The following is a 21126-nucleotide window of genomic DNA, read 5'->3' as shown; positions in this document are numbered from 1 at the left end:
AAAACAAGAAGGAAGAGCGTAACTGGAATCTGCTGATAGGAAAGGCTCTCAACTACAGATACGGTTGTCCATGGCTGACTCCGAGGCTGACTCACAACATCTCAAGTAGTCCGAGAGCAGGAAACCTGAAACGAGAGAGATCAAGAACACGGGATGAGAATCTTTTGGTAGAGAGCAAATACAAACTACTGGCAAGCAAGAAGATGGTAGGCGTATTTTTAAGCGTGTGGATAAGGAATGAAGTGTTAAGAAGGTTTCAGGTGTCGGATTTGAGGTTCTGTTCAGTGGCTTGTGGTCTCATGGGCTGTCTTGGAAACAAAGGCTCTGTCTCCATCAGCATGTCGATAGAAGGGACACGTTTTTGCTTCATCGCTGCACATTTGGCTTCGGGGGAGAAGAAGGGTGATGAAGGAAGAAGGAACAACCAGGTTTTGGAGATTTTCCGGAGAACTCGTTTTCCCAAATCCTCAAAAGGTGACAGGGGATCTCTCACCATCTTGGGACACGAGTAAGTCCTCCATCTTCGAGGAACCACAAATATGGTCGGCTAACTAATATGCTAGCACGCTCTGCAAAACAATAAAGATGAATTGTAAATAAAAAAAGCAAGCAGAAAAGAGATATGCTAATGGAAATCTACAAGTTCAACCTTGGTACAATAGACTTTGGCACAAACTTCTATTAGTATCATGAAGCCGATAGATTCGAGCTAGTCAGCTAGTGGTATGAAATCTAATCTCATAATTTCATCATGTGGAGTAGCCGAATATTTTGGTTCGGGGACCTAAACTACAGGTTATGCTTGGACGACGATTTAGCAAGACGCCTAGTACAGAAGCAAGATTGGAAAGCATTGCAACGGTTTGATCAGCTACGAGAAGAACAAGGAGAAGGTGGAGTTTTCCAAGGATGGAAGGAAGGGGGCATAGAGTTTCCTCCGACCTACAAGTATTGTTCCTCAAATTTCGACAGATACTCAGGTGGAGTTGCAAGCCGAGTAGGAGAGAAACAAAGAACCCCGGCATGGTAAAGCTCTTAACTATCTCTATATTGGTTTCCAACTAGATTACTCAATCATACTCTCTATAAAACTCGTCTATGTGTTTAGGTGCGACAGAATCCTATGTTATGGGAAAGGTCTGAAACAGCTCTCCTATTCTCGAAGTGAAAGTCGGTTTTCTGATCATCGACCCGTGTATGCACTATTCTCTACACATATAGAAGTCCTAGATCACAAGAAACCAAGTGTTACCCCCTTCGCAGAATATGCTTCCTGACATTGCAGCTCTTAGAGAAACAGTAAGTACTAGTTCTTGGCACACATACGTTTTTGGTATTCCTCGAGATTTTAGATCATATCGCACTGTAGCTCTCCAAACAACCCGGACATTGTTTCAGGATGGTAAAGAATGGCTGCTACAGGCTGACCCAACTGAAAGCCGGTATGTCTACATGATACTTATCACCTTTACTCTTTCTTTCTTTTGAGATTTAGTGGAAATGAATTTGTTTCTTTAAGATGAATAAACTTAAAGATTTGGCAAATGACTTCAGGACAACCAGGAAAGGGGAGCACATATGTACAAGTGCCAACTATTTCCTGTACATGGACACTAGTGAAGAGGACTATAAAGTTGACATTACGCTGTACATCCACTTTTTCACCACCAGATATGCCCATAGAAACAAGGGTATGAAGTTCCAAGCCCTTTTGGTTCTAATATCTTGATGACATTTGAGAAACATAGATTGCTAGAAACATCGAAAGCAAAATAGCTTGGAAAAAGTTAACTTACTTGATCTTCCTGAAGAAGTTTGCTCAAAGCTTCTAAGTTTTCAGTTTGGCAACGTGGGCATCTGCATTTCTTTTGCAGCTCCTCACTGAGTGAAGCGAGCCTCTGTTCCAAGTCGGAAGTCTGCTTGTTAAAGGTCAAGGAAACATCAAGTCTTAATAGTTTTTTTCTAACAAGTCAAAGCTACATGTCCTGTTTTGACCTAATTAACACTTTTTAACAAACTCCAGTTGGGAATTACGTGTGATCATTCATGTTCAGTGTAGTATATCAATGAAATGTTCACAATGACATCTTGTAAGATCTGTGATTCATCTGTGGTTTTGTAACTAATGCAACTCAGGATATCTTGTGAGATCCTGCAATGATTTTGTTTTTTCTGTTATTGCCTCCATGAGAGAGAATTTCTTCTCATAATCATCAAGCACCATCTGCAGCTGCAGAGAGAGACAATAAGATATCCTGTCGGAATATTTTCTGCCCAGAAGATGATTAGTAAACTTCCTGCAACAGAAATTGGATAACCAAGCAAACAACACTTCCTATGACAATGAACTTTCAAAAATACTTTAGCTCATGAGAAAAACCATTACCTCTTTCTGTATATGTTGTTCTGCCAGGTATTCTTCTTCCTCCTTTTCTAGTTGAGAATTTATATCAGCTAGCATATCCTCAACAGTTCTTGAAGCGGTTCTACAGCCATCCTGAAAAACTTTGATGCCTTCTGGTACAAAAGCATTAGCAAGCAACTACATAACAACAAGCTATCTTGGATCCGATGAAAAAGACATGATGCAAACATCTCCAGCTACTCACCTGTTGTAAGGTCAGTACCATCATCTCTCTCAAAAATGGAAGTTACTGCTTTCTGAAATTTCCTGTTACCATATAACCAGGTTGACTTCATGAAAACCCAAGGACATATAACTTGGATTTATGGTAATCACAGGTAAAGGAGAGGAACCTTATTTCGTTGTTCAGTCCAAACATTTGGCTTATAAACTGATCTCTGCATCAGAAAAGTTCAGACGCAATTATCTAACGCAGACCTCAGTCTTATGCTAAGAATTAAAAGCTAGATAAGCAAAAATCAAGAAATTACCTGAGTAAGCTTTCTTCATTCTTTGTTTCCGCAAGCATCACGTTATCCATGAAAATCAAGAATTTCATAGAGAAAATAATCAACAACAATAACCTGACACTAATATGAGCAGTTTTGAACCCAAAATGAGAGGCTTCCATATAAAAACACGTCAAAGCTTTGCACGTACCTTAAGAGCATCAACTTCTTTACTAACGGCAGAAATTTCTTCCTGAACAAGAGCAATCCTGGCCTAAAAGCAGTTCGGTTTCAAGCAAAACTTTAGAAAAGCACTACAGATATGCAAAGCAATCAAAGAAACTACATGAGTTCAGAAAAATGGAAACCTCTAGCGATTGAATCGTAGATTCGTTCAAAGCCAATTCAACTTCATAGCCGTTGAGTTCCTGCTCACTCGTTTCTTTATTCCGCTTTGCATCTTCAAGTCTTGTGTTCGCTGCTTCAAGATCTGATCGAAGATTCTCGATCCGCTTCTTCAATCCAACCACTCGTTGCTCTATACAAAATAGCACTAATAATCAACAGAATCTTCCTCTTTCTACCGAGTTAATTAAGAACCGATAGTAGAACATGAAATCAACGCCTGAACCCTACATCGCTGGAGCGCCAAGGCAAAAATACCGATGCATCTGCTCTAGAATTTGTCCGAATTTACAATTTTCGGCTTCTGCGCTTCCGATTCCTCACCGTTTTTTGATCCGACACATCGAGAAATTCTTTTTTCTGGGGAATCAAACAGAGAGTAACAGGTGAAAGATCTTACCTCCTCGAGATTTTTCGGAGGTGAAGTCACGGATCAGAGAGAGGAGCTGCTTCTGCGTATCCATTCCCGCCATAATTCCTCCGTCGTTTAGCCGTGTTTTCGAAAAAACGATCGATCTGGGTTTTGAATTTTGATTTCAGAAATAGCGTCGGATTCGTATATTAATGGCCGACTTAAGAAGGCCCATATATTAAGCCCAACGATACTCGAAACGTTCGGCCCAAAATATCTGGCTTATATTAGCAATCAATTAATGATAAATCCATAGACCTGATCTCTTGAGAGAGATAGAGAGAGGTTAAAAATTCTATTTGGACCATCGATAAAGTACTAAATGTCTCGTTTATTTAAGTTTAGGGTTTTATTGCATCTTATATAAGGCCATTTAATTCATATATTTAATTATCAACAAACATCATTATTTTACGAAACCCAAAAACTAAATTTTCCAGAAACACAAAAAAAAAAAAAAAATATGAGAAATCTCGGATTGCAAAGGCACAAAATGAAGTTCAAGATTTCATACATTATATTATTCTCGTTATAAAAAATGGGTTACCATTATTGTTCGATTCTAATTTGATATTTCTATAAATTTCTCTATAAAAACTTCAAAAATCCCGAAATAGGTAATAAGATATGTCATTCTTGTTTATTTCTAAATTTATTCTTACTATATTTATGAGTTGGATCGATCCGAAACTCATAAATAAGTATAAAAAATTTCTCCGATTCTCGGTTCAATTTAAATCAAACTTTTGTTGATTATGGAAAGATGGAATTAGTTTGGTTGTAGAGCTTCCGTTTGTATTTGCACCCCGTTTAAGCAAGTTGATCCCACAAAAATATTATTTCCTTGTTTCATTATACGTAATATTTATATATATGTGTATGTATATATAATTAAACGCATATATGCGCACACATGCATGCACATGAAACAGAGTTCATACAATTGTTGAGGAAATTATTAATTGCATACGCAACAATAAAGAAAACCAACATGTAGTTTTATGTTTATGTATTATCGTCCAACTATTTAATCCGAGTTCACTTACGAATATGGATTAACGTACAAGGAGTAATCATAGAATCGTAAAATACCTAGGTTCATCTGTTTCTGTAGTTCTATATAATTTTCTGTAGTTTTTTACATCAATATTTACATTAAAAAAATATTTACCTTCCACGATATAAGGATTGAAATATATTTGTGTTCAATAAATAATCCTTTTTAAATAATATTTAAAAGGTATAAAATCGGAATGAATCAAATTGAATAATATATAATTATATCAAAATCAAGTTCAATTTATAAAAAGTGATTAGAAATTCATACCATATTCGGAGGAACATTAAAATATCCGAAAAATGTGAAAGAAAATATTATTGTAAAGTAAAATTTTAAAAAATCTAGAAATTAAATATAAATCAAATTTGATGGAATATAAAACGATAAAAAAAATCACATATAAATATAAAAAAATAAACCTAAAAATAACGTAAAAGAAACCCCGAATATATAAATATCTATACGTGATCAATCCTTCAAAGTTCGTTTCACTTTATTCTCGGAACTAGAAATCCGTCAATATAACATTAAATAAAAAATATCTAAATTTTGCAGTAAATGGTATTTATGTAAACTTAACTGTTGATTAATAAAGATAAAAATCGTATATATGCATTTAATTCTTATATAAATATCTCTCCACGCATAATGTTGTATTTCCATTAAAGTAATAAACAAAATTCGATCACACCCTTGCGTGTCCAAAATGATACTTTTTATTTATGACTCAATCCAACTGAATTTCCAATTATATCCAACATTAAATTAAATATATAGTCCGTCACACCTGTACAAGCCTAAATGGGCCTAGAATTATAAGGCCCATTCACTTGAAAGGCCCAATAACAAGTAAAGCACAACTGATTCGTTATTTTCCCAGTATTGGCACATTGAAAAAAAGGAAGAGAAAAAAACTCGTAGAAACTTAGAAAATCCATAACACCGGTTTTTGAATTTCCTTCGGCCTCCATAAATTTTTTGGTTTTTGACTCATGCTCTGATTTGATTCTCGGGAAAATTTTCAGTTTTCTCGGCCACCTTCTCGCACCCATTCCCTTCCCTCTGCCAACGTGTAAACCTGGTCGCCATAGCCGAACGCAAGAGCAGGTCGAGGTTGGTCTCGTTTTACATGCCGATCACAGACTAAGGCAGTCGCTGGTTCTCCTCCTAATCCAATTTTGTTCAGTCCGTTCGAATCAACCGAGATCTGTCGGTGGTGTCCTTATTCCGGCGTGTTTGCGTCGGGAAAATCTCTGTAGCCGGGGAAAGTGAGTGTCTTCCTCCTTTGATTCTGGTTTTGTTATTTTTTTTTTGTTGAATTTCTGGAAACGAAGCCTTTTCTGTTTACTGGGTTTTCGCAGATGAAGAGAACAGGAGATGATGTGTTTCCTGTTTCTCAATTCAAACGCCCATTTGGCTCCTCTCGCGGAGAAGCGTGAGTTCATGTTCTCGCTCCTTTTTTTTTCATTCATTAATTCATGTGTTTATATATATGTGTGCGTACGGGTTTTTGCTCTGTTGGATAGTTGTTCTGTTTGGCGATTACGATCATAAACATGTGAAATCGCATCTGTATAAAGTCTATCGCGTTGGACTGATCCTTGATTTTTCCATTGATATATTAAATATTCTGAGTGTGATTACTGAATTTGGTGAGGGAGAGATCATCATTTATCATCTGGCAAATTTTGTAAGCCGCATGTTCATGAGATCAGCCTTATAATTTAGCATATCTGGGCAAAAAAAATTTGGTCATTTGACGCTAGGTAGCGTTAAATGCTCCATTCCATTTCTTGAAGCGAATCGAAAGTTTATAGCTTGTGATCTATCATGGAAATGAGTCTTTGAAGATTTTAGTCCGTGAAATAAACAATGGGTAAATCAAAACCAGTAAATTTGTATTCTTCCTTTCTAGAATTTTGCTGTTACGAAAAAATGTTTTTGTGATCAAATATAGAGTAGAGCGCATTAGGCTAGAGTTTATTATGAAGAAGTAAAAAGATCCAGAGAATGTGCCGGCTTTTTTATCTTGCAGTACTCGTTTTCGCGCTTTAATTCTACACAAAGTTTTTTTTTTCCTTATTTTTTGTTTTCTTGGCTATTCAGGTACGAGCAAACCCCAGCTTCAGGAGGGGCACACGGAGTTGTTGGGCCAAGAGTGGCTGGAGATGGAGGAGTGGGAGGTGAAGCTGTTGCATTTGCTTCTCAGAAATTGACAACAAATGATGCCTTGGGCTATCTGAAAGAAGTCAAAGAAATATTTCAAGATCAAAGGGAAAAGTACGAGACTTTTCTTGAGGTGATGAAGGACTTCAAGGCTCAAAGGTTGGATCTTTGGATATAATGAATTTTAGATTGTGGAAAATAGTTGTGCTAGACTGCTAGTATTGATTGCCAACTTCTGTTGAACTTTTATTCCTCGCAGGACCGACACAGCTGGTGTAATAGGGAGGGTTAAAGAATTATTCAAAGAGCATAAGAACTTGATATATGGTTTTAATACCTTTTTGCCGAAGGGATATGAAATAACCATCGAAGAGGATGATGCTCCACCAAAAAAATCAGTTGAGTTTGAAGAAGCGATAAGCTTGGTGAACAAAATAAAGGTAGCAGTGCTTTTTTATGGAGATGTTTTTCACCATAGACCTTTCTGTTTTCTAAGAAATAGCATTCCTGTCTGCAGAAACGTTTCCAAACTGAAGAGCACGTTTACAAATCTTTTTTGGATATCTTGAATATGTACCGAAGACAGCACAAGGACATACATGAGGTTCACAGAGAGGTACCTTGTTTCGTTCAGTTTTTTTTTTTGGGAACCTTTGGATTCTGTCTGAAGATTTGTTTTGCCTCTCTTTTTTTGTGGTTATATTTTCTCATGTATGTCCCTTATGCTTTTTTAGGTTTCCACTCTTTTCTTGGGCCACCCTGATTTGCTTGAGGAATTCATGAGGTTTCTACCAGATGTTTCAGCAACATCCCAGCAGGCCCCGTTTGGTTGTAAACGACTTCAGAGATACTATGAGCAGAGCTGTGGTGCATCTGTGCAGCGGCAAGTGCGAGCTGAAAAGGTAACACAAAGTTTGTTTTCTCTCTTTGCAGGTGCTTTGTCTTCTTAAACTCTTAATGACAGGTTAATCTCTTTCTAGTTACAGCAACATCGGTATGATCAGACTGTTGTTGGAGATCGTGATGCTACTGGCAGTGATTTCCCTGATTATGATGATAATAAGGGAGTAATGAAGATGGATAAAGAATATAGAAGGCGTGTGGAAAATCAGAATAGAAATGGGAGAAACCATGGCCAAGATGATATGGAAATCGAGCAAGACAATGATAGGGACTCCAGTCTGCTGCATTTTCCTGAAAAAAGGAAACTAGAAAAGAAGATGGAAGGTTTCGGGACCTATTCTGGTCACATCCCATTTGACGAAAAAGGTAGGCTAAGTGATTAATTGACCACATCAATAGACAGTATTTTCCCAAGGTCACTCTTGTTTGTGTCGCCTTTAAATGCCATTCCAACTGAGGATAATTTATTATATCATAATTTGAATTCTAGTTCCTAAAACGCTATATTGTCTTCAGTGGTTTAAACGAACTTACTTGATTGGGTTTTGAGGTTCATTTCATGGTGATCTGTATGTCTTTATCACTCTCTTTACTACTTAAGGTTTTATTCCGTCAATTCCATTATGTTAGTTGTGTTTGACCAAGAGAACGCTAATTCTAGTGTTTGACAACTTTCCCACGGTGAATCATGGAGACACCAGAGTAGATGGTGTGAACGTTTTGCTCATTGTTATGGGCCTTTTATTTTAAGTATCATTATCTTTCTAGAGATGATAAACTCTCATACCTTTTTTTCCTGTTTGCCATTGTTAACCAGGCATCTATGACCAGGCATGTAGTTTCTGCGAGAAAGTCAAGGAGAGGTTATGCAGCCAAGAAGATTACCAGGCATTCTTGAAGTGCCTTGATATATTTAGTACTGGAATAATTAAACGAAATGACTTGCAGAATTTGGTAGGCCGAAGATTCTTTATGGTTTTACAAAGTTTTCTAGCATGATTGTTTATCCGTTAAAGCATAGCATCCGTTATAGTCCTCATATCTTGATTTGAACAAATCTAAATGATTTTAATTAATATTGGACCATTTTTGCTCTTCTTCCATTTCGGCCATTGACATATCTTGCGTACTTTTTGGCTTAAAAATTTGTCCCCGTAAATCAGGTTTCCGTAGAGCATATAGTTCCAGGACTTTGCTATGCTTCATTGGGACATTTAACTTTTTCATTATTTTTTAAGAAAAAGAATATTTAATTCTCTTTTTCTGCTTGGTTTCTGGTCCTTTTCTCGCCGTTTCTATTTACCATTGTAAGATCAGTGATATGTGATGTTCTTAACGATGTGTCACCTAATTTTAATCTATTGCAGGTGACTGATCTCCTTGGAGAATATCCTGATCTCATGGATGAGTTTAATCAGTTCTTGAAGCAATGTGAAAATATCGGTAAACCTAAGTCTCTTGGCTCTTTTTGTGTGTCTGTTTGTCTATGTTACTGGTTTCTTGGATTTAATCGTTAGTATCCTTCTTGCAGATGGATTTCTCTCCAGTGTTATTAGTGGAAGTATGCATTATACCACATCTCCTGTACTTACATGGTGCTTAATGGTGTTTCAGTGATAATTACTTATATCATTTGCTCTTTCATGTAGAATCACTGTGTGTTGGTGGACATATAAATCGGGTAACAAAAATGGGAGGTGGGGAGAGAGAGGACGACCATGATATTGAGGTTGCTAAAGAAAAGGAAAGATGCAAGGAGAAGTACTGGGCAAAATCAATTCAAGAGCTAGATCTGGCTGATTGTGAACGTTGTACTCCCAGCTATAGGCTCCTTCCACAGGATGTATGGAGGCTTTTGACCTTGTTCCTCACCATGTTTCCGTTTGGATTTTTATAAAATTCATTCTTTGATGATTATTTTTTGGCAGTATCCGATCCCTGCAGCAAGCCATAGATCAGAGCTTGGAATTGAGGTCTTGAATGATCACTGGGTATCAGTCACTTCAGGAAGTGAAGACTACTCCTTTAAGCACATGCGCAGAAATCAGTTTGAAGAAAGTTTATTTAGATGTGAAGATGATAGGTATTGCTATAAGATTTTACAAGCTCAAGATATTAATTATACATGCAATTTCCCATTGGTATTTATACGTACCTGATTTAACAGTTTTACGATAACTGGGACCATATCTTTAGTTTATACATTGTCATTCTATTTTCTCTGATGATTATAGATTTGAGCTGGATATATTGTTGGAAAATGTGAACTATACTGCTAAACGTGGAGAGGCTCTATTGAAGTGCATTATCGAAAACAATATGGATAGGCCAATTCGAATTGAAGACTACTTCACTGGTCTGTGAGCTTGTCTTTGTTTCCCCCTCCAGAATTTTTGGCTTATATATTTGTGCTCTTCTAACTGATTGATTGTTATTCAGCTATAAATTTAAGGTGTATTGAACGGCTGTACGGAGACCACGGTCTTGATGTACTTGAAGTATTGTACAGAAATCCTGCTCTTGTACTGCCTGTTATCCTTACTCGCCTGAAGCAGAAACAGGAAGAGTGGTCAAAATGCCGTGAAGAATTTAACAAGGTTTGGGCTGAAGTATATGCTAAAAACCATTATAAATCACTTGATCATCGCAGCTTCTACTTCAAGCAGCAAGACCCGAAGAACTTGAGCATGAAAGGTAAGTTGAGATTTCTGCTAATTTATTTTGCAACTTCCAGAAGATAGAAAGGGTTTGCACATTGTTTGAGAGTTCACCAGTTGGATTCGGGAGTTTTGCGAGGCTTGTAAATAGAGGGCTTATACAACTTTTTTGTTCTGTTTTTTGGAGTGACTTCGAATTTCGTGTTTCTGGTTCTCTAATGCTTTTCATCTCTCTTCCTCTTCTTATGGGCACTTTTTTAACTCATATGCAGCTTTGGTTGCTGAAATCGAGGAATTGAAAAAGAAGATGCGGAAGGAAAGTAGTTTTCCCCTGGTTATTGATGCCAGTCATAGGCACCCCATGGTTCCACATCTCAAATATGAATTTGGTGATGCTAGTATACATGAAGACTTGCACAAGCTTCTACAATTTTCATGCGAAGAGATCTGTTCCAAAGAACAGATTAGTAAAATTATGGGATTGTGGAATAAATTCTTGGAGACTTTCCTTGGTGTCTCTCCTCGCTCTATTGGTGCAGAAGCTGTTGAAGATGTTGGAGAAAGAAAACAAGCTGAGACGGTAAATAATGAACCAGTACCAGCGTATTCAATTGGAAAGCCTGTCACTGTCATGTCTGAACTAACATCTAGGCAATTAAAAGTAGCTGAGACTAGAGATGAGAATGTTTTGCCACTGGTCCCGGGTCTTGGTGGAAGCAGTTTGATAAATGAGGTTTGTGGGGCCGAGGAAAGTCATGGGAAAGCTGATCACACCGGTAAAGATGATCCTACTGGTTCTTCTGACAACGTAGATAAGGAAGTGGCTGGCGTAGAGGAAACTGAGAAGCGGCATGATGGAAGTGAACAAGTGGAAGGTGGTGAAATAGTAGCCATTTCAGTTCAGTCACTTGGTGATCAAGCAGGAAAAGGTAATGGAATGTAGTGTAGATGAATCAAGTGATAAATCATTAGTTTTTCTGCGTATACTGATCCATATAGTTTTATCGTTGTTTGATTTGTATTTATCATGGTTTTTGGACCTATTCTTTCTTTTTCTTTGTCAAGGTTCTGAGGGAAATGACCCCCGGAATAAAGAAGCTTCAGCTGAGGATCATCTACCTGAACACAATGCTATACCTTCATTCCAGGTGTCAAGTCATCTCTCTTCTTATTTCACTGGTTTATATTGTCCAAGCAGGTTTCTACTGATCAAGAATTGTTCTTATCATTATTATTAATCCTTAGTGGATTTATTTCAGGATGGAGAGGCTAAAACTCCAGCAGTATTACCGGGTGGAGTGGTACTGAGTGATTCTTGTGATACACATCATGGTAAATCTAGTAAACTTCCAGAAATTGAGAAGGAAGAGGGTGAATTATCTCCTGACGTGGATATGGAAGAGGATAACTTTGTCATTCCCGTGCCATCGCAACATCAATCTAGCAGTTGTGAAGAGCAGAAATCTCACGAAGTTCAAGGAGATAAGGATGCTCATAATGAAGGCAGCGAAGATGCTTGCAAAGTCGGGCATGTAAGTAGCTCTCTCCATGGCGACTGCTTGAGAGATGAATGTGGAGCAGGGGAAGGAGAACAAAGCAACTTGGATGACAATGCAGAGACTGACGAAAAAGCAGACAGGTTGACCAGTACAAGTCCTGCTCCAACCTGTTTGGAATATGTTTCTTTGTCCCTAAAGCCCCTTGCAAAGCATGTCCCAACTACCGAAGAAAGGAGAGATTTGCGGATTTTCTTCGGCAACGATGATTTTTATGTGCTTTTCAGGTTACATCAGGTAAATCTAAGTTGATTTTCATGTACATTGTATGAATGTTTCTGTCCTTCTATCAGAAGTAGTTTTGGAGATAGGCTCCATTACATCGTTTCCTCAGTTTTCGTTGTTTTAGTGTCTTATGCCGAAACACATCTCTATCGCAGACCTTGTATGAGAGAATCCTAGCTGCAAAAACAAATTCTACAGCAGCTGACGTGAAATGGAGGAACTGCAAGGATTCTAGTCCTTTGGACCGGTACACTAGGTAATAGGAGGTTTATCAGTGCCTGTCTAATCATGAGTATTTATGCAAATGACAATTTTGATTCACTTGTTGCATACATGCAGATTTATGAGCGCTCTGTGCAGTCTTCTCGATGGATCAGCTGATAACGCGAGGTTTGAGGATGAATGCCGAGCTATTATCGGAAATCATTCTTATGTGTTATTCACATTGGACAAGTTGATATTCAAATTGGTGAAACAGGTTACTCGTCACTGCGCCTATAGTCCTTCCCATATCGATGTTCACAGGCCATATTTCTGAACTTGATTCCTTTTTGCAGCTCCAAATGACTGCGACCGAGGAGACAGATAAGAAGCTTCTCCAACAGTATGAATATGAAAACTCTCACAATCCTCGTACTAGGACCGATTCAGTTTACTATGAAAATGCAAGAGTGCTGCTCCAGGAGGAAAATATGTATCTGTTTGAATGTGTAAGCCCTCTAGTCCCCTGTTCTTGTATGCGTTACTCCGGATGATATCTCTGTTACAGCTGACTTGATTTACCAATCTCTTCTTGATAATGCTTTTTTGTTAGTCATCCTCTCCTCATGAGCTCACCATTCATTTGATGGATTCTGTTGCTGAAACTCCCGAGCCAAAGGGATTATCCAACAAACCCTACATTGCTGATGACCTCCATAACAAAGGCTTATCTGCCTCTCCCAATGGAAAGGAAGCAGAAGTTACTGCATTACCGAGGTAAGTAATCAGCGGTTTCCTTACCCGTTCGTCTTCTAAACCCATGTTAGAACTTCATTTTAAATGAAAGGGTGTCAGTCGAACAAACCCACCAAAAGGGTTTAGGATTTTTAGATTTAGGGTTTAGGGACTAGGTTCTATTGGAGGTCCTGCGTGAAATTTTAGGTTCCATAATGTTTGGTTTAGACCCTTTTCTCAAAACCTATCCGCAAAGGAATGATTTTTATGTAGGGAGAGTCCATGATTCTTCGAGATATCGCAATCTTAGACAAAGTTTTTTACTGCTAATTTCTCGGATAGGAACCGATATTTATCTCAACATGGCTTGACACATTTTTCTCGTAGATCATGAACTCACATCCATCATATGTGTTCTTCATCTTTTGAACATAATGTCTCCCCTCTAATCATCCTTCTTCCTTGTCTGTTTTTTTGTCACAGATCTTCCTCGTCTTAAAGATGTATTCTTTCTTCCTCCTAATCATCATCCATAAGGTGGTGATTCTCTCTCGCGAATCGCTCTAACGTTGATAGTTATAACGTCTCGAGAGGGAACTTTCGAGGACAGATTCATATTCAGTGGAAGCAAAACATAAGAATGTGGTTTTTAACTCTTGTTTGCGTTGCTTGAATTCATAGCCTAATTTCATGTCCCTTTTTTTTCACTAAACGCAATTCTGCGCCTTTTCATAATTTTGGGCTGATTTTGTAATTAGTTTTATTTTAGGCGCACAGGCGTAATTTTTAAAAGTTTAAGAAAGGAAAGCTTTCTCCCTATGATCCATTTCGCGGCCGAAGTCGGTTAGATACCATTCAATATTCATTGTTATAAAATGGACATTTCTATATGAATTAAGATATATTATCCTGTTTGGCCGATTTTAATTATAATATAATATATCTTTGTACAAAAGAAGATATTGTAATGAATCAATAAATTTATTTATTTATTTGTTTAAATTCAGACGAATTTTCAATTGAACAAAGGAAATCATTCAAGAAATCACAAAAACGAACTAATAATCTCTTTAACTAATAATTAATCAGCATTTTAATTAACAATTAGCTAAATATTATTTAGTTTGGAGTTACTTTGTAATCAACATCGTTTTTCTTCAAAACATGCACGACGAAAAAGGGAAAGTCTAGTGGATTTATAATAAGTGATTATTGGTTGCACATTATTGAATTGAAGCTAACCGTACCAAACGTACCTAAAGTTTTTTTGTTTTCTAATAATTCTCTAGAATTGCTAATGCTAATGTTGCGAAATTTCATGATTATGTAAAATAAGTAAACATACGAAAAGATTATACAGAATTTGGACTGCCAACCAGCAGCCGCACACACAGCTGTACATAAATACTAAATTAATTAAATAATAATAAGAAAGAGAGACTTTATTTTCAAGTTATTTCAATTCTTTTTATAGAAATTTAAAAGCAGCTGCATGATTAATATAAGTCGGTCCAAACCCAAAATAAAATAAAGGGTACCACTTCATATACTCTGAATAATGCACAGATTTGCATGAACATGTTTGGAGCAACAACTCTGCTAATGATTACTGATAAAATCTTGGAATAGATTTCAAATTTCATGTTTTGATATAATTTACCTTTGAATTTTTTATTGGTGGACATACAAAGAGGTTGGTGGTAGACTTCAATGTTTTTCAGGTTTGATTTCAACCGAAACATACTATTATGTGATTTATTATTGGACCGTGGGTCTTGCCGTATAGTATTCATTTGCATGGTGCCAAATAACTGAAATACAACAGTACAACGTGGCAGGGTTGTACAATAAAATGTGATAAAATTCATTACTATCGTAATACAACTTAGATTTATTTCACATGATATTAACCAATAGAATTGGGTATTTTTGGAGAAATTAAATACAAAATCTATTTAGGGAGAATAATAAATTCTTGTCATAGAAAAGAGTGAAAACCGAAATGAAATCCATCTAAACGAGGAATGCGTCACATGGTTAATTTAAATTTTTTTGTTGTATCCAATAATAAATGGGAAGCTGACCAAATGAAAATAATTAAAAATATGTTCAAAGCACATGGACCCATGTGTCCATTGGACCCATCTTCCCCATCGCTGGATTCCTTGCACCTAACATGCTTTCCTTTTGTGAATTTGATTGTGTTCGTTACCATTATTAGTTAAGTTTATTAATTCACGAATGGTCTTGACTTAGCAAAATATCAAACATTTTGGTTATATATAACCATATTCCTGAATTTGATTATTCATCATCAAATGCTTTGTATTTAGTATTTGATAATGAATATTACTGAACACGATTCTTGAAAAAGAAAAAAAAAAACATTAATCTAGAAACAAGAAATAATGACAAATGAATGCATCAAGAAATAATAATAACATATGACAATCAATGATAGCGAGTTTCAAACCAGCGAATTTGACCCTCCCTCTGGTCTTATTATTACAAAACCGCGTTTCGTCTCCTCAACACGCATTTGCCTCTTTGAACCTTCCGTGTCTTCGTCTCCTTCTTCTTCTACATTCGTTTCCTCTCTCCTCTGTCTCTGCAACAAAAGCCAGAAACCCTCCTCCGACATTTTCAAGAACCAGACCCTAACAGTTTTCCGAAACCCTTCCAAGATTTTCTCAGTAGTTTTTATCAGAAACAAGACAGGGATTGAAACTGATCACTTCTCTTCTGATGATGTCTGGTTTCGGACTAGTTTCGAGGATCATAATCTTGTTTCTAGTCTCTGCATCCTTCTTCTCCGTCGAATCCATTCGATTACTCCCAAAAGGAAGATCATTCGACGCCTCTGCAGAGTTTATAGAGGCCCCTGCATATCAGAACGGACCAGAATGCTCTGTTTTGGCCAAGAACAGGCTATTATTGTCCTGTGATCCTTCAGCTGTTCATATTGCAATGACCCTCGACCCGGCTTACTTGCGAGGCACTGTATCTGCTGTTCATTCCATCCTCAAGCACACATCTTGTCCGGAGAACATCTTCTTCCACTTCATAGCTTCCGATTCGAGTTTCCAAGATCCAGGCAATAGTTTTCTCTCTCATACCCTTTCCTTCGTCTTCCCGTCTCTGAGTTTCAAAGTCTACTCCTTTGACGAGACTCGTGTGAAGAATCTCATCTCTTCGTCTATAAGACAAGCTCTTGACAATCCTCTGAACTATGCGAGGAGCTACTTGGCTGATATTCTCTTGCCTTGCGTCCAACGTGTGATATATCTGGATTCAGATGTGATCGTTGTGGATGACATCCAGAAACTATGGAAGATTTCGCTATCTGGGTCAAGAACAATCGGAGCACCTGAGTACTGCCATGCGAACTTCACCAAGTACTTCTCAGGTCGTTTCTGGACCGTCCGGGAGCTTTCTAGCACCTTTTCTGGGAAAAACCCATGTTATTTCAACACTGGAGTCATGGTGATCGATCTGGAGAGATGGAGAGAGGGTGATTACAGCAGAAAGATCGAGAATTGGATGAAGATTCAGAAGGAGAAGAGAATCTACGAACTGGGATCGTTGCCTCCATTCTTGCTGGTGTTTGCAGGAGAGATAGAACCCATCGACCACAGGTGGAACCAGCACGGTCTAGGTGGTGATAACGTAGTGAGCAGTTGCCGGTCACTACACCCTGGTCCGGTCAGTTTGATTCATTGGAGTGGGAAAGGGAAGCCATGGGTACGGATCGATAAAGGCAGGCCATGCCCTATTGACTATCTATGGGCGCCTTATGATCTTCACAAGTCACAGAGGCAGTACCTGCAACACAATCAAGAACCAGAAATTCTTTGATTCATTTTTTGTTTCCTTTCACATTGATGCTTCAAGATTCATGGATTCTTTTTTGGTTAGTAGAGAGAGTTTGTACATAAAACCGAAACACAATGAAGATTCATTCGTTTTTCTAAGCTGTTCTTGTACACAGTACCAATCCTTCAATAAACTGAGCTAAGCATTATACAGTTTGAGCCCTGGGTTTTTTACTGAACCTATTGTTTCTTTTCCTCTTAGACAGTTCATTGCCGTGAAGTTATGAATGGTGGCATGTAAATACTTCACAAGATTATCTCGTCTTGAAAGCTGACGTGAAGACTCTTGTTTGGGAGAACAATGCTGTTCACGATCACGACTTCATCTTCAACAGTCACGGCTTCTCCTGGAGCGTATATGCATAAGAAAATCTGTTAAAAACGAAAACCCTTTAAAAAACGACGGAAAAAGAGGAACCCATTACCTAGAATCGTAATCCCGAGCTTTGCATTGTAGTCCTCATTCCCCTGAACTCGTGACCATCTCCCTAGAGATGATTTCCACCCGATGATCGAGTTGATAACAACAGCATTATCCTGCATGTCAGATAACAAATACGACATAAAGTATGCTTTCTTTTAACAATCTTTAAGCAGATATCGAAGCTTGACCAGTGGAGCTCATTCATTACCTTGATTTCAACATTGTCCAAGATTATGCAGTTTATGAGCCTTACACCTGGCCCAACACGAACATTTGCTGATATAGACACATTTGGACCAATCTTTGTCCAAAGAACAAAACTTTCAGGACATTCGGTACTTCAAATATCTGCTACTACGTTTGATGGAAACTAGTTCATGAGACAAAAATACCTTAGCGGTTGGGTGCACTTTTACAGATGGATGAATATAAACATCACCGACTATCATTGCATTCTTGGTACCATCTCCACCAGCCAAAAGATGAGGCGATGTCTGGCAGAACTGGGAAAGATATAAAGCCGAGCATTTCAGAGACACCCTATATTTCCATTTTTAGGATGAGTGAGAAGAACAGTAAATACAAGAATGTTAAAAGTTGGGAGGGGGAAAATAGAAATGATGATTAGGAGCGGGAAAATCACCCGGGAGTCTTAATCTGTTCCCAGAAGTCCATAGTCTCATATGTGTATAGTTTTTTCTTCCCAGCAAGTGGTGACAAGATATCCTGATCTAATCTTACAAAATCCACAGGAACAGACCTGTCGAGATAATTTCACGGATGACTTATTCATGAAGAAGCATCAGCAAAAAGTTGTTCAGTAAAGTTGAGGGCTTTTCCACAAATGATACCACCATTCACTATTTTTGTGAACTTGCTAAAAAGGAACAAGAAAGATCACTGAAAAATTTGACATCAAACAAGGCAATGCATATAACAGCAAGGATAGCGTACCTCGTCGTGGATTGGAAGTGGTCAAAGCTGGAAACCCGACAGATGCCAACTGTCAAATTTTAGTACAAAAGGATTCAAAGATTGTAAGACGAGTCATTTTCAGAAGGAAACACACCTTTCCGCATTCCGCTCACAAACACATAGAAAGAGAGAGTAATAATAGAAGATTCAAAAATTATGACTCAAGGTGAACCAAGCAAGTAAAAAAAACTCGAGTTGAATATAATACAAGCCTGAAGATAAACCAAGAGTTAGCACTTACATCGGTCTTCCAGGTGACTGTATACTCCCTTTATGGCACTGAAAATATCAGGAGTAAAGACATATACACCGCAGTTTATCAAGTCACTTACCTGCATCAAGTGTAAAGAAGTTTACACTGCTATCGCAAAATACAAAACAGGAGGCTTTAGCAAAGACTTACAAAAGTTTCCGGTTTTTCTGTATAATGCAAAAGTTCTTTGGTAACAGTATCAGCAATTAGCTCTCCGAACTGGTTGGCTGATTCTGCAGAAACCTAACCAAGATCCAGACAGAAATAAAATTCTCGCTGATTTTACTTCTGTTTTCTATGTGAAATCTTCCAACCAAGCAAAAGTGATAAGGACACCGAACCTTGATGACTAACATTGTTCCAATCCCACTGAATCTTCTATGCGCTTCTGCCAAAATTGTGAAGTTGCATCAGATACATATGTTTTCGAAAAAAGAGAACAGATAAAATGGAACTAAAAATGAAAGAATTTATGAAGATTACCGAGCATTTCTCGAAGTGGGAAAGAACAGCAAACATCGCAATTCAGAAGAAAAATATGTGACTGCTCAACAAAAAACCATATTTCAGAGTAAACCATATAATATAAGGAACATGAATTAGGACGAGAAATCCATGAGCTATCAAACCGGTTTGTCTTCCATGATTATATCTCGAAAGTAATAAAGGGCACCAGCTGAGCCATGGGGTTTGTCTTCTTTCAAATATCTGCATCAACCCATTAAACAGGAGCAAGCATGAGAATATTTAGCAATGGGTCCAAAATCGAAACACAGGATACATAACTACTAACTTACCCACTTACCTCACTGGTATTTTCAGCTCGCTAGAAATTGAAGACACATACAATGCAAACTCTTTTTCTTCGTAGAACCCGATTAGAAATATTCGTGCCAAATTCGGTATCTGCCAAATATCATGTACCGCATCAGTAACATAAGCATGCTTCTCATATCCTTATATGTGAAAAGATTGCTACTTTCTCAAGCCATCTGAACAATCAACAACGCAAAGTTTAGAACTTTATAGAGTTTCCCAAGTTTATCGGCCACCTATTCTTTAGTTCCCTGGGTCTAAAGTTAAAAACGTCACAACTTGTTCAAGCTATTCATCCATAACCAACACTACAATAGCCAATCCATATTTTCTCACATAAATCTAGAGACTTTCGTTGAGCTTCAAACAAGTAACAGCGAATCATAGAAATTTTCCAAAATTTTCTCAAGAAACAAACAGAAAATGCTGAGTATAGAGAAACAAACCCTTTTACAAGCAGAAATAGGATGATGAACCATGGGCTGACCAGCCAAAGGAAAAAGCGGCTTAGGTGTGTTGAACGATAATGGCCGAAAACGAGTTCCTAAAGTGAAGCCAACGCCCAAAAAACGATCAAAAAATCCAATGATAAGAAAACGGAACTCGAATTTAAAAATTTTTCTTCCCAAAGAAGAGAGGAAATCAGAAACTGGAGGGTGTTGTCACCTTTGGTGGGACCACCGACCATGATCACGGCGACGACTTTCTCCTCCGGCGACTCCATGTGGGTCCGAAACAAAAACCCTAGATCCCTCAACAGTCAACACGATGATCAGCGGCGTCCGTATCGCACGTTTTCAAATCTGAGAAAAAAACACACGAGAATAAAGAAGATGAACTCGGAATCAAATCATTCTTAACCAGATCTAAACCGGGAAAACCAGTGTAAACCATCTGAGTGTATCCATCCAAATTTCAATTTTACAATAGATTGAATGGTTATAGAGAGCCTCTGTATGAGTCAGAGAGTTTGGCCTTCTGGCGAACATTGGATTATGAGTTGATATTTTCAAGACGAGTGGCAAACAATAAACACAAAAAATATCTGAAAAGGGGAAAAAAACAGAACTAAAATCTGAAGTTCGATCTGCAGCTACAGAATCGAAAATCCAAGAATAAAGGAGGAAACTTTGAGTCTTTGTTCGCGAAAATCAGATATATTTCACAAAGCCCTCGTTTTTTTTGGAGAATAAAGATCGAAACCCATGAATCTTCAAGCGGCTTCGTGTAGCTTCAGCTCCGTTTGGGTGCCACTTGCCTCTCCGAGAACCTCTTCCCGGCGCTCTGTAATCCGAGCGAAATGTAAATTTCAATCCTTTTTCTCCTCTAGTTTGTTCTGATTTCTTGTTTTATCGCTTGAAAATTGAATTTACTGAGATGGGTTTGGGTTGAATTTGCTTCTCTGCAGCGGAACCGTCGGAGAAATCTGTGGAGATCATGAGGAAGTTCTCCGAGCAATACGCTCGTCGCTCGGGAACGTACTTCTGTGTTGATAAAGGAGTTACTGCGGTCGTGATTAAGGTATAATATTTCATGGTGTTAATCTTGATTTCACCTATATGCTACTGAATAACATTCTCATCTGTATTGAATCTATGACCGGGGGGGGGGGG

General features: G+C 37.9%; 6 protein-coding genes across 12 annotated transcripts in view; 4 read left to right on the top strand and 2 right to left on the bottom strand.

Moving 5' to 3' along the window:
- The window catches only part of LOC104805423 (type IV inositol polyphosphate 5-phosphatase 7-like), a 3349-nt gene extending 1242 nt beyond the window's left edge, over positions 1 to 2107 (top strand). The window contains exons 5-10 of one of the 4 annotated variants that reach the window (XM_010529983.2): positions 12 to 508; positions 763 to 1026; positions 1109 to 1299; positions 1399 to 1442; positions 1555 to 1691; positions 1875 to 2096. In XM_010529983.2, coding sequence (XP_010528285.1) covers positions 12 to 508; positions 763 to 1026; positions 1109 to 1277 — 930 coding nt within the window. In that variant the 3' untranslated portion in view covers positions 1278 to 1299; positions 1399 to 1442; positions 1555 to 1691; positions 1875 to 2096. Of the gene's footprint in view, positions 1 to 11; positions 509 to 762; positions 1027 to 1108; positions 1300 to 1369; positions 1443 to 1554 lie in introns of all 4 variants that reach the window. The other 3 variants (XM_019201521.1, XM_019201520.1, XM_019201519.1) reach the window with 3 other exon arrangements.
- LOC104805424 (spindle assembly checkpoint component MAD1) lies at positions 492 to 3744 on the bottom strand. 3 transcript variants are annotated; one of them, XM_010529990.2, is made up of 10 exons: positions 3659 to 3744; positions 3222 to 3391; positions 3065 to 3127; positions 2896 to 2915; positions 2758 to 2802; positions 2610 to 2671; positions 2387 to 2517; positions 2142 to 2230; positions 1797 to 1920; positions 492 to 569 (listed from the first exon to the last, which is right to left on the bottom strand). In XM_010529990.2, the coding sequence occupies exons 1-10, from the start codon at positions 3729 to 3731 to the stop codon at positions 552 to 554; spliced, it is 795 nt and encodes a 264-aa protein (XP_010528292.1). In that variant the 5' UTR covers positions 3732 to 3744; the 3' UTR covers positions 492 to 551. The 3 variants fall into 3 exon arrangements, with proteins under 3 accessions (XP_010528292.1, XP_010528291.1, XP_010528290.1); XM_010529989.1 differs by lacking the exons at positions 492 to 569; positions 1797 to 1920 and having other exon boundaries at positions 2101 to 2224; XM_010529988.1 differs by lacking the exons at positions 492 to 569; positions 1797 to 1920 and having other exon boundaries at positions 2101 to 2230; positions 2387 to 2514.
- Positions 3745 to 5644: 1900 nt separating this feature from the next.
- Positions 5645 to 14034, top strand: LOC104805422 (paired amphipathic helix protein Sin3-like 2). 2 transcript variants are annotated; one of them, XM_010529981.2, is made up of 22 exons: positions 5645 to 5998; positions 6092 to 6165; positions 6837 to 7055; positions 7156 to 7336; positions 7414 to 7512; positions 7631 to 7798; positions 7877 to 8165; positions 8617 to 8753; positions 9167 to 9242; positions 9331 to 9360; positions 9449 to 9642; positions 9728 to 9882; positions 10034 to 10155; positions 10239 to 10493; positions 10729 to 11385; positions 11522 to 11604; positions 11716 to 12249; positions 12393 to 12493; positions 12577 to 12715; positions 12795 to 12947; positions 13052 to 13215; positions 13657 to 14034. In XM_010529981.2, the coding sequence occupies exons 2-22, from the start codon at positions 6092 to 6094 to the stop codon at positions 13670 to 13672; spliced, it is 3846 nt and encodes a 1281-aa protein (XP_010528283.1). In that variant the 5' UTR covers positions 5645 to 5998; the 3' UTR covers positions 13673 to 14034. The 2 variants fall into 2 exon arrangements, with proteins under 2 accessions (XP_010528283.1, XP_010528284.1); XM_010529982.2 differs by having other exon boundaries at positions 7883 to 8165; positions 13657 to 14033.
- Positions 14035 to 15529: 1495 nt separating this feature from the next.
- LOC104805420 (probable galacturonosyltransferase-like 10) lies at positions 15530 to 17215 on the top strand. The gene has a single exon (XM_010529979.1). It carries the CDS (start codon positions 15919 to 15921, stop codon positions 17026 to 17028), a length of 1110 nt encoding a protein of 369 aa, XP_010528281.1. The 5' UTR covers positions 15530 to 15918; the 3' UTR covers positions 17029 to 17215.
- Positions 17106 to 20389, bottom strand: LOC104805421 (mannose-1-phosphate guanyltransferase alpha). The gene is made up of 14 exons (XM_010529980.1): positions 20180 to 20389; positions 19960 to 20057; positions 19503 to 19603; positions 19327 to 19405; positions 19181 to 19241; positions 19039 to 19085; positions 18848 to 18940; positions 18686 to 18776; positions 18424 to 18472; positions 18113 to 18229; positions 17862 to 18009; positions 17678 to 17770; positions 17471 to 17582; positions 17106 to 17392 (listed from the first exon to the last, which is right to left on the bottom strand). Exons 1-14 carry the CDS (start codon positions 20235 to 20237, stop codon positions 17292 to 17294), a joined length of 1248 nt encoding a protein of 415 aa, XP_010528282.1. The 5' UTR covers positions 20238 to 20389; the 3' UTR covers positions 17106 to 17291.
- Positions 20390 to 20555: 166 nt separating this feature from the next.
- Positions 20556 to 21126, top strand: part of LOC104805419 (ferredoxin-thioredoxin reductase catalytic chain, chloroplastic) — a 2252-nt gene continuing 1681 nt past the window's right edge. Inside the window, exons 1-2 of the mRNA XM_010529978.2 lie at positions 20556 to 20815; positions 20922 to 21034. Coding sequence (XP_010528280.1) covers positions 20719 to 20815; positions 20922 to 21034 — 210 coding nt within the window. The 5' untranslated portion in view covers positions 20556 to 20718. The remainder of the gene's footprint in view (positions 20816 to 20921; positions 21035 to 21126) is intronic.

This window comes from Tarenaya hassleriana, unplaced genomic scaffold (assembly GCF_000463585.1).
Source record: "Tarenaya hassleriana unplaced genomic scaffold, ASM46358v1 Cleome11, whole genome shotgun sequence".
Classification (NCBI taxonomy): domain Eukaryota; kingdom Viridiplantae; phylum Streptophyta; class Magnoliopsida; order Brassicales; family Cleomaceae; genus Tarenaya; species Tarenaya hassleriana.
The sequence above is the reverse complement of the archived record's forward strand: the minus strand, read 5'-3'. Positions and strand labels throughout refer to the sequence as shown.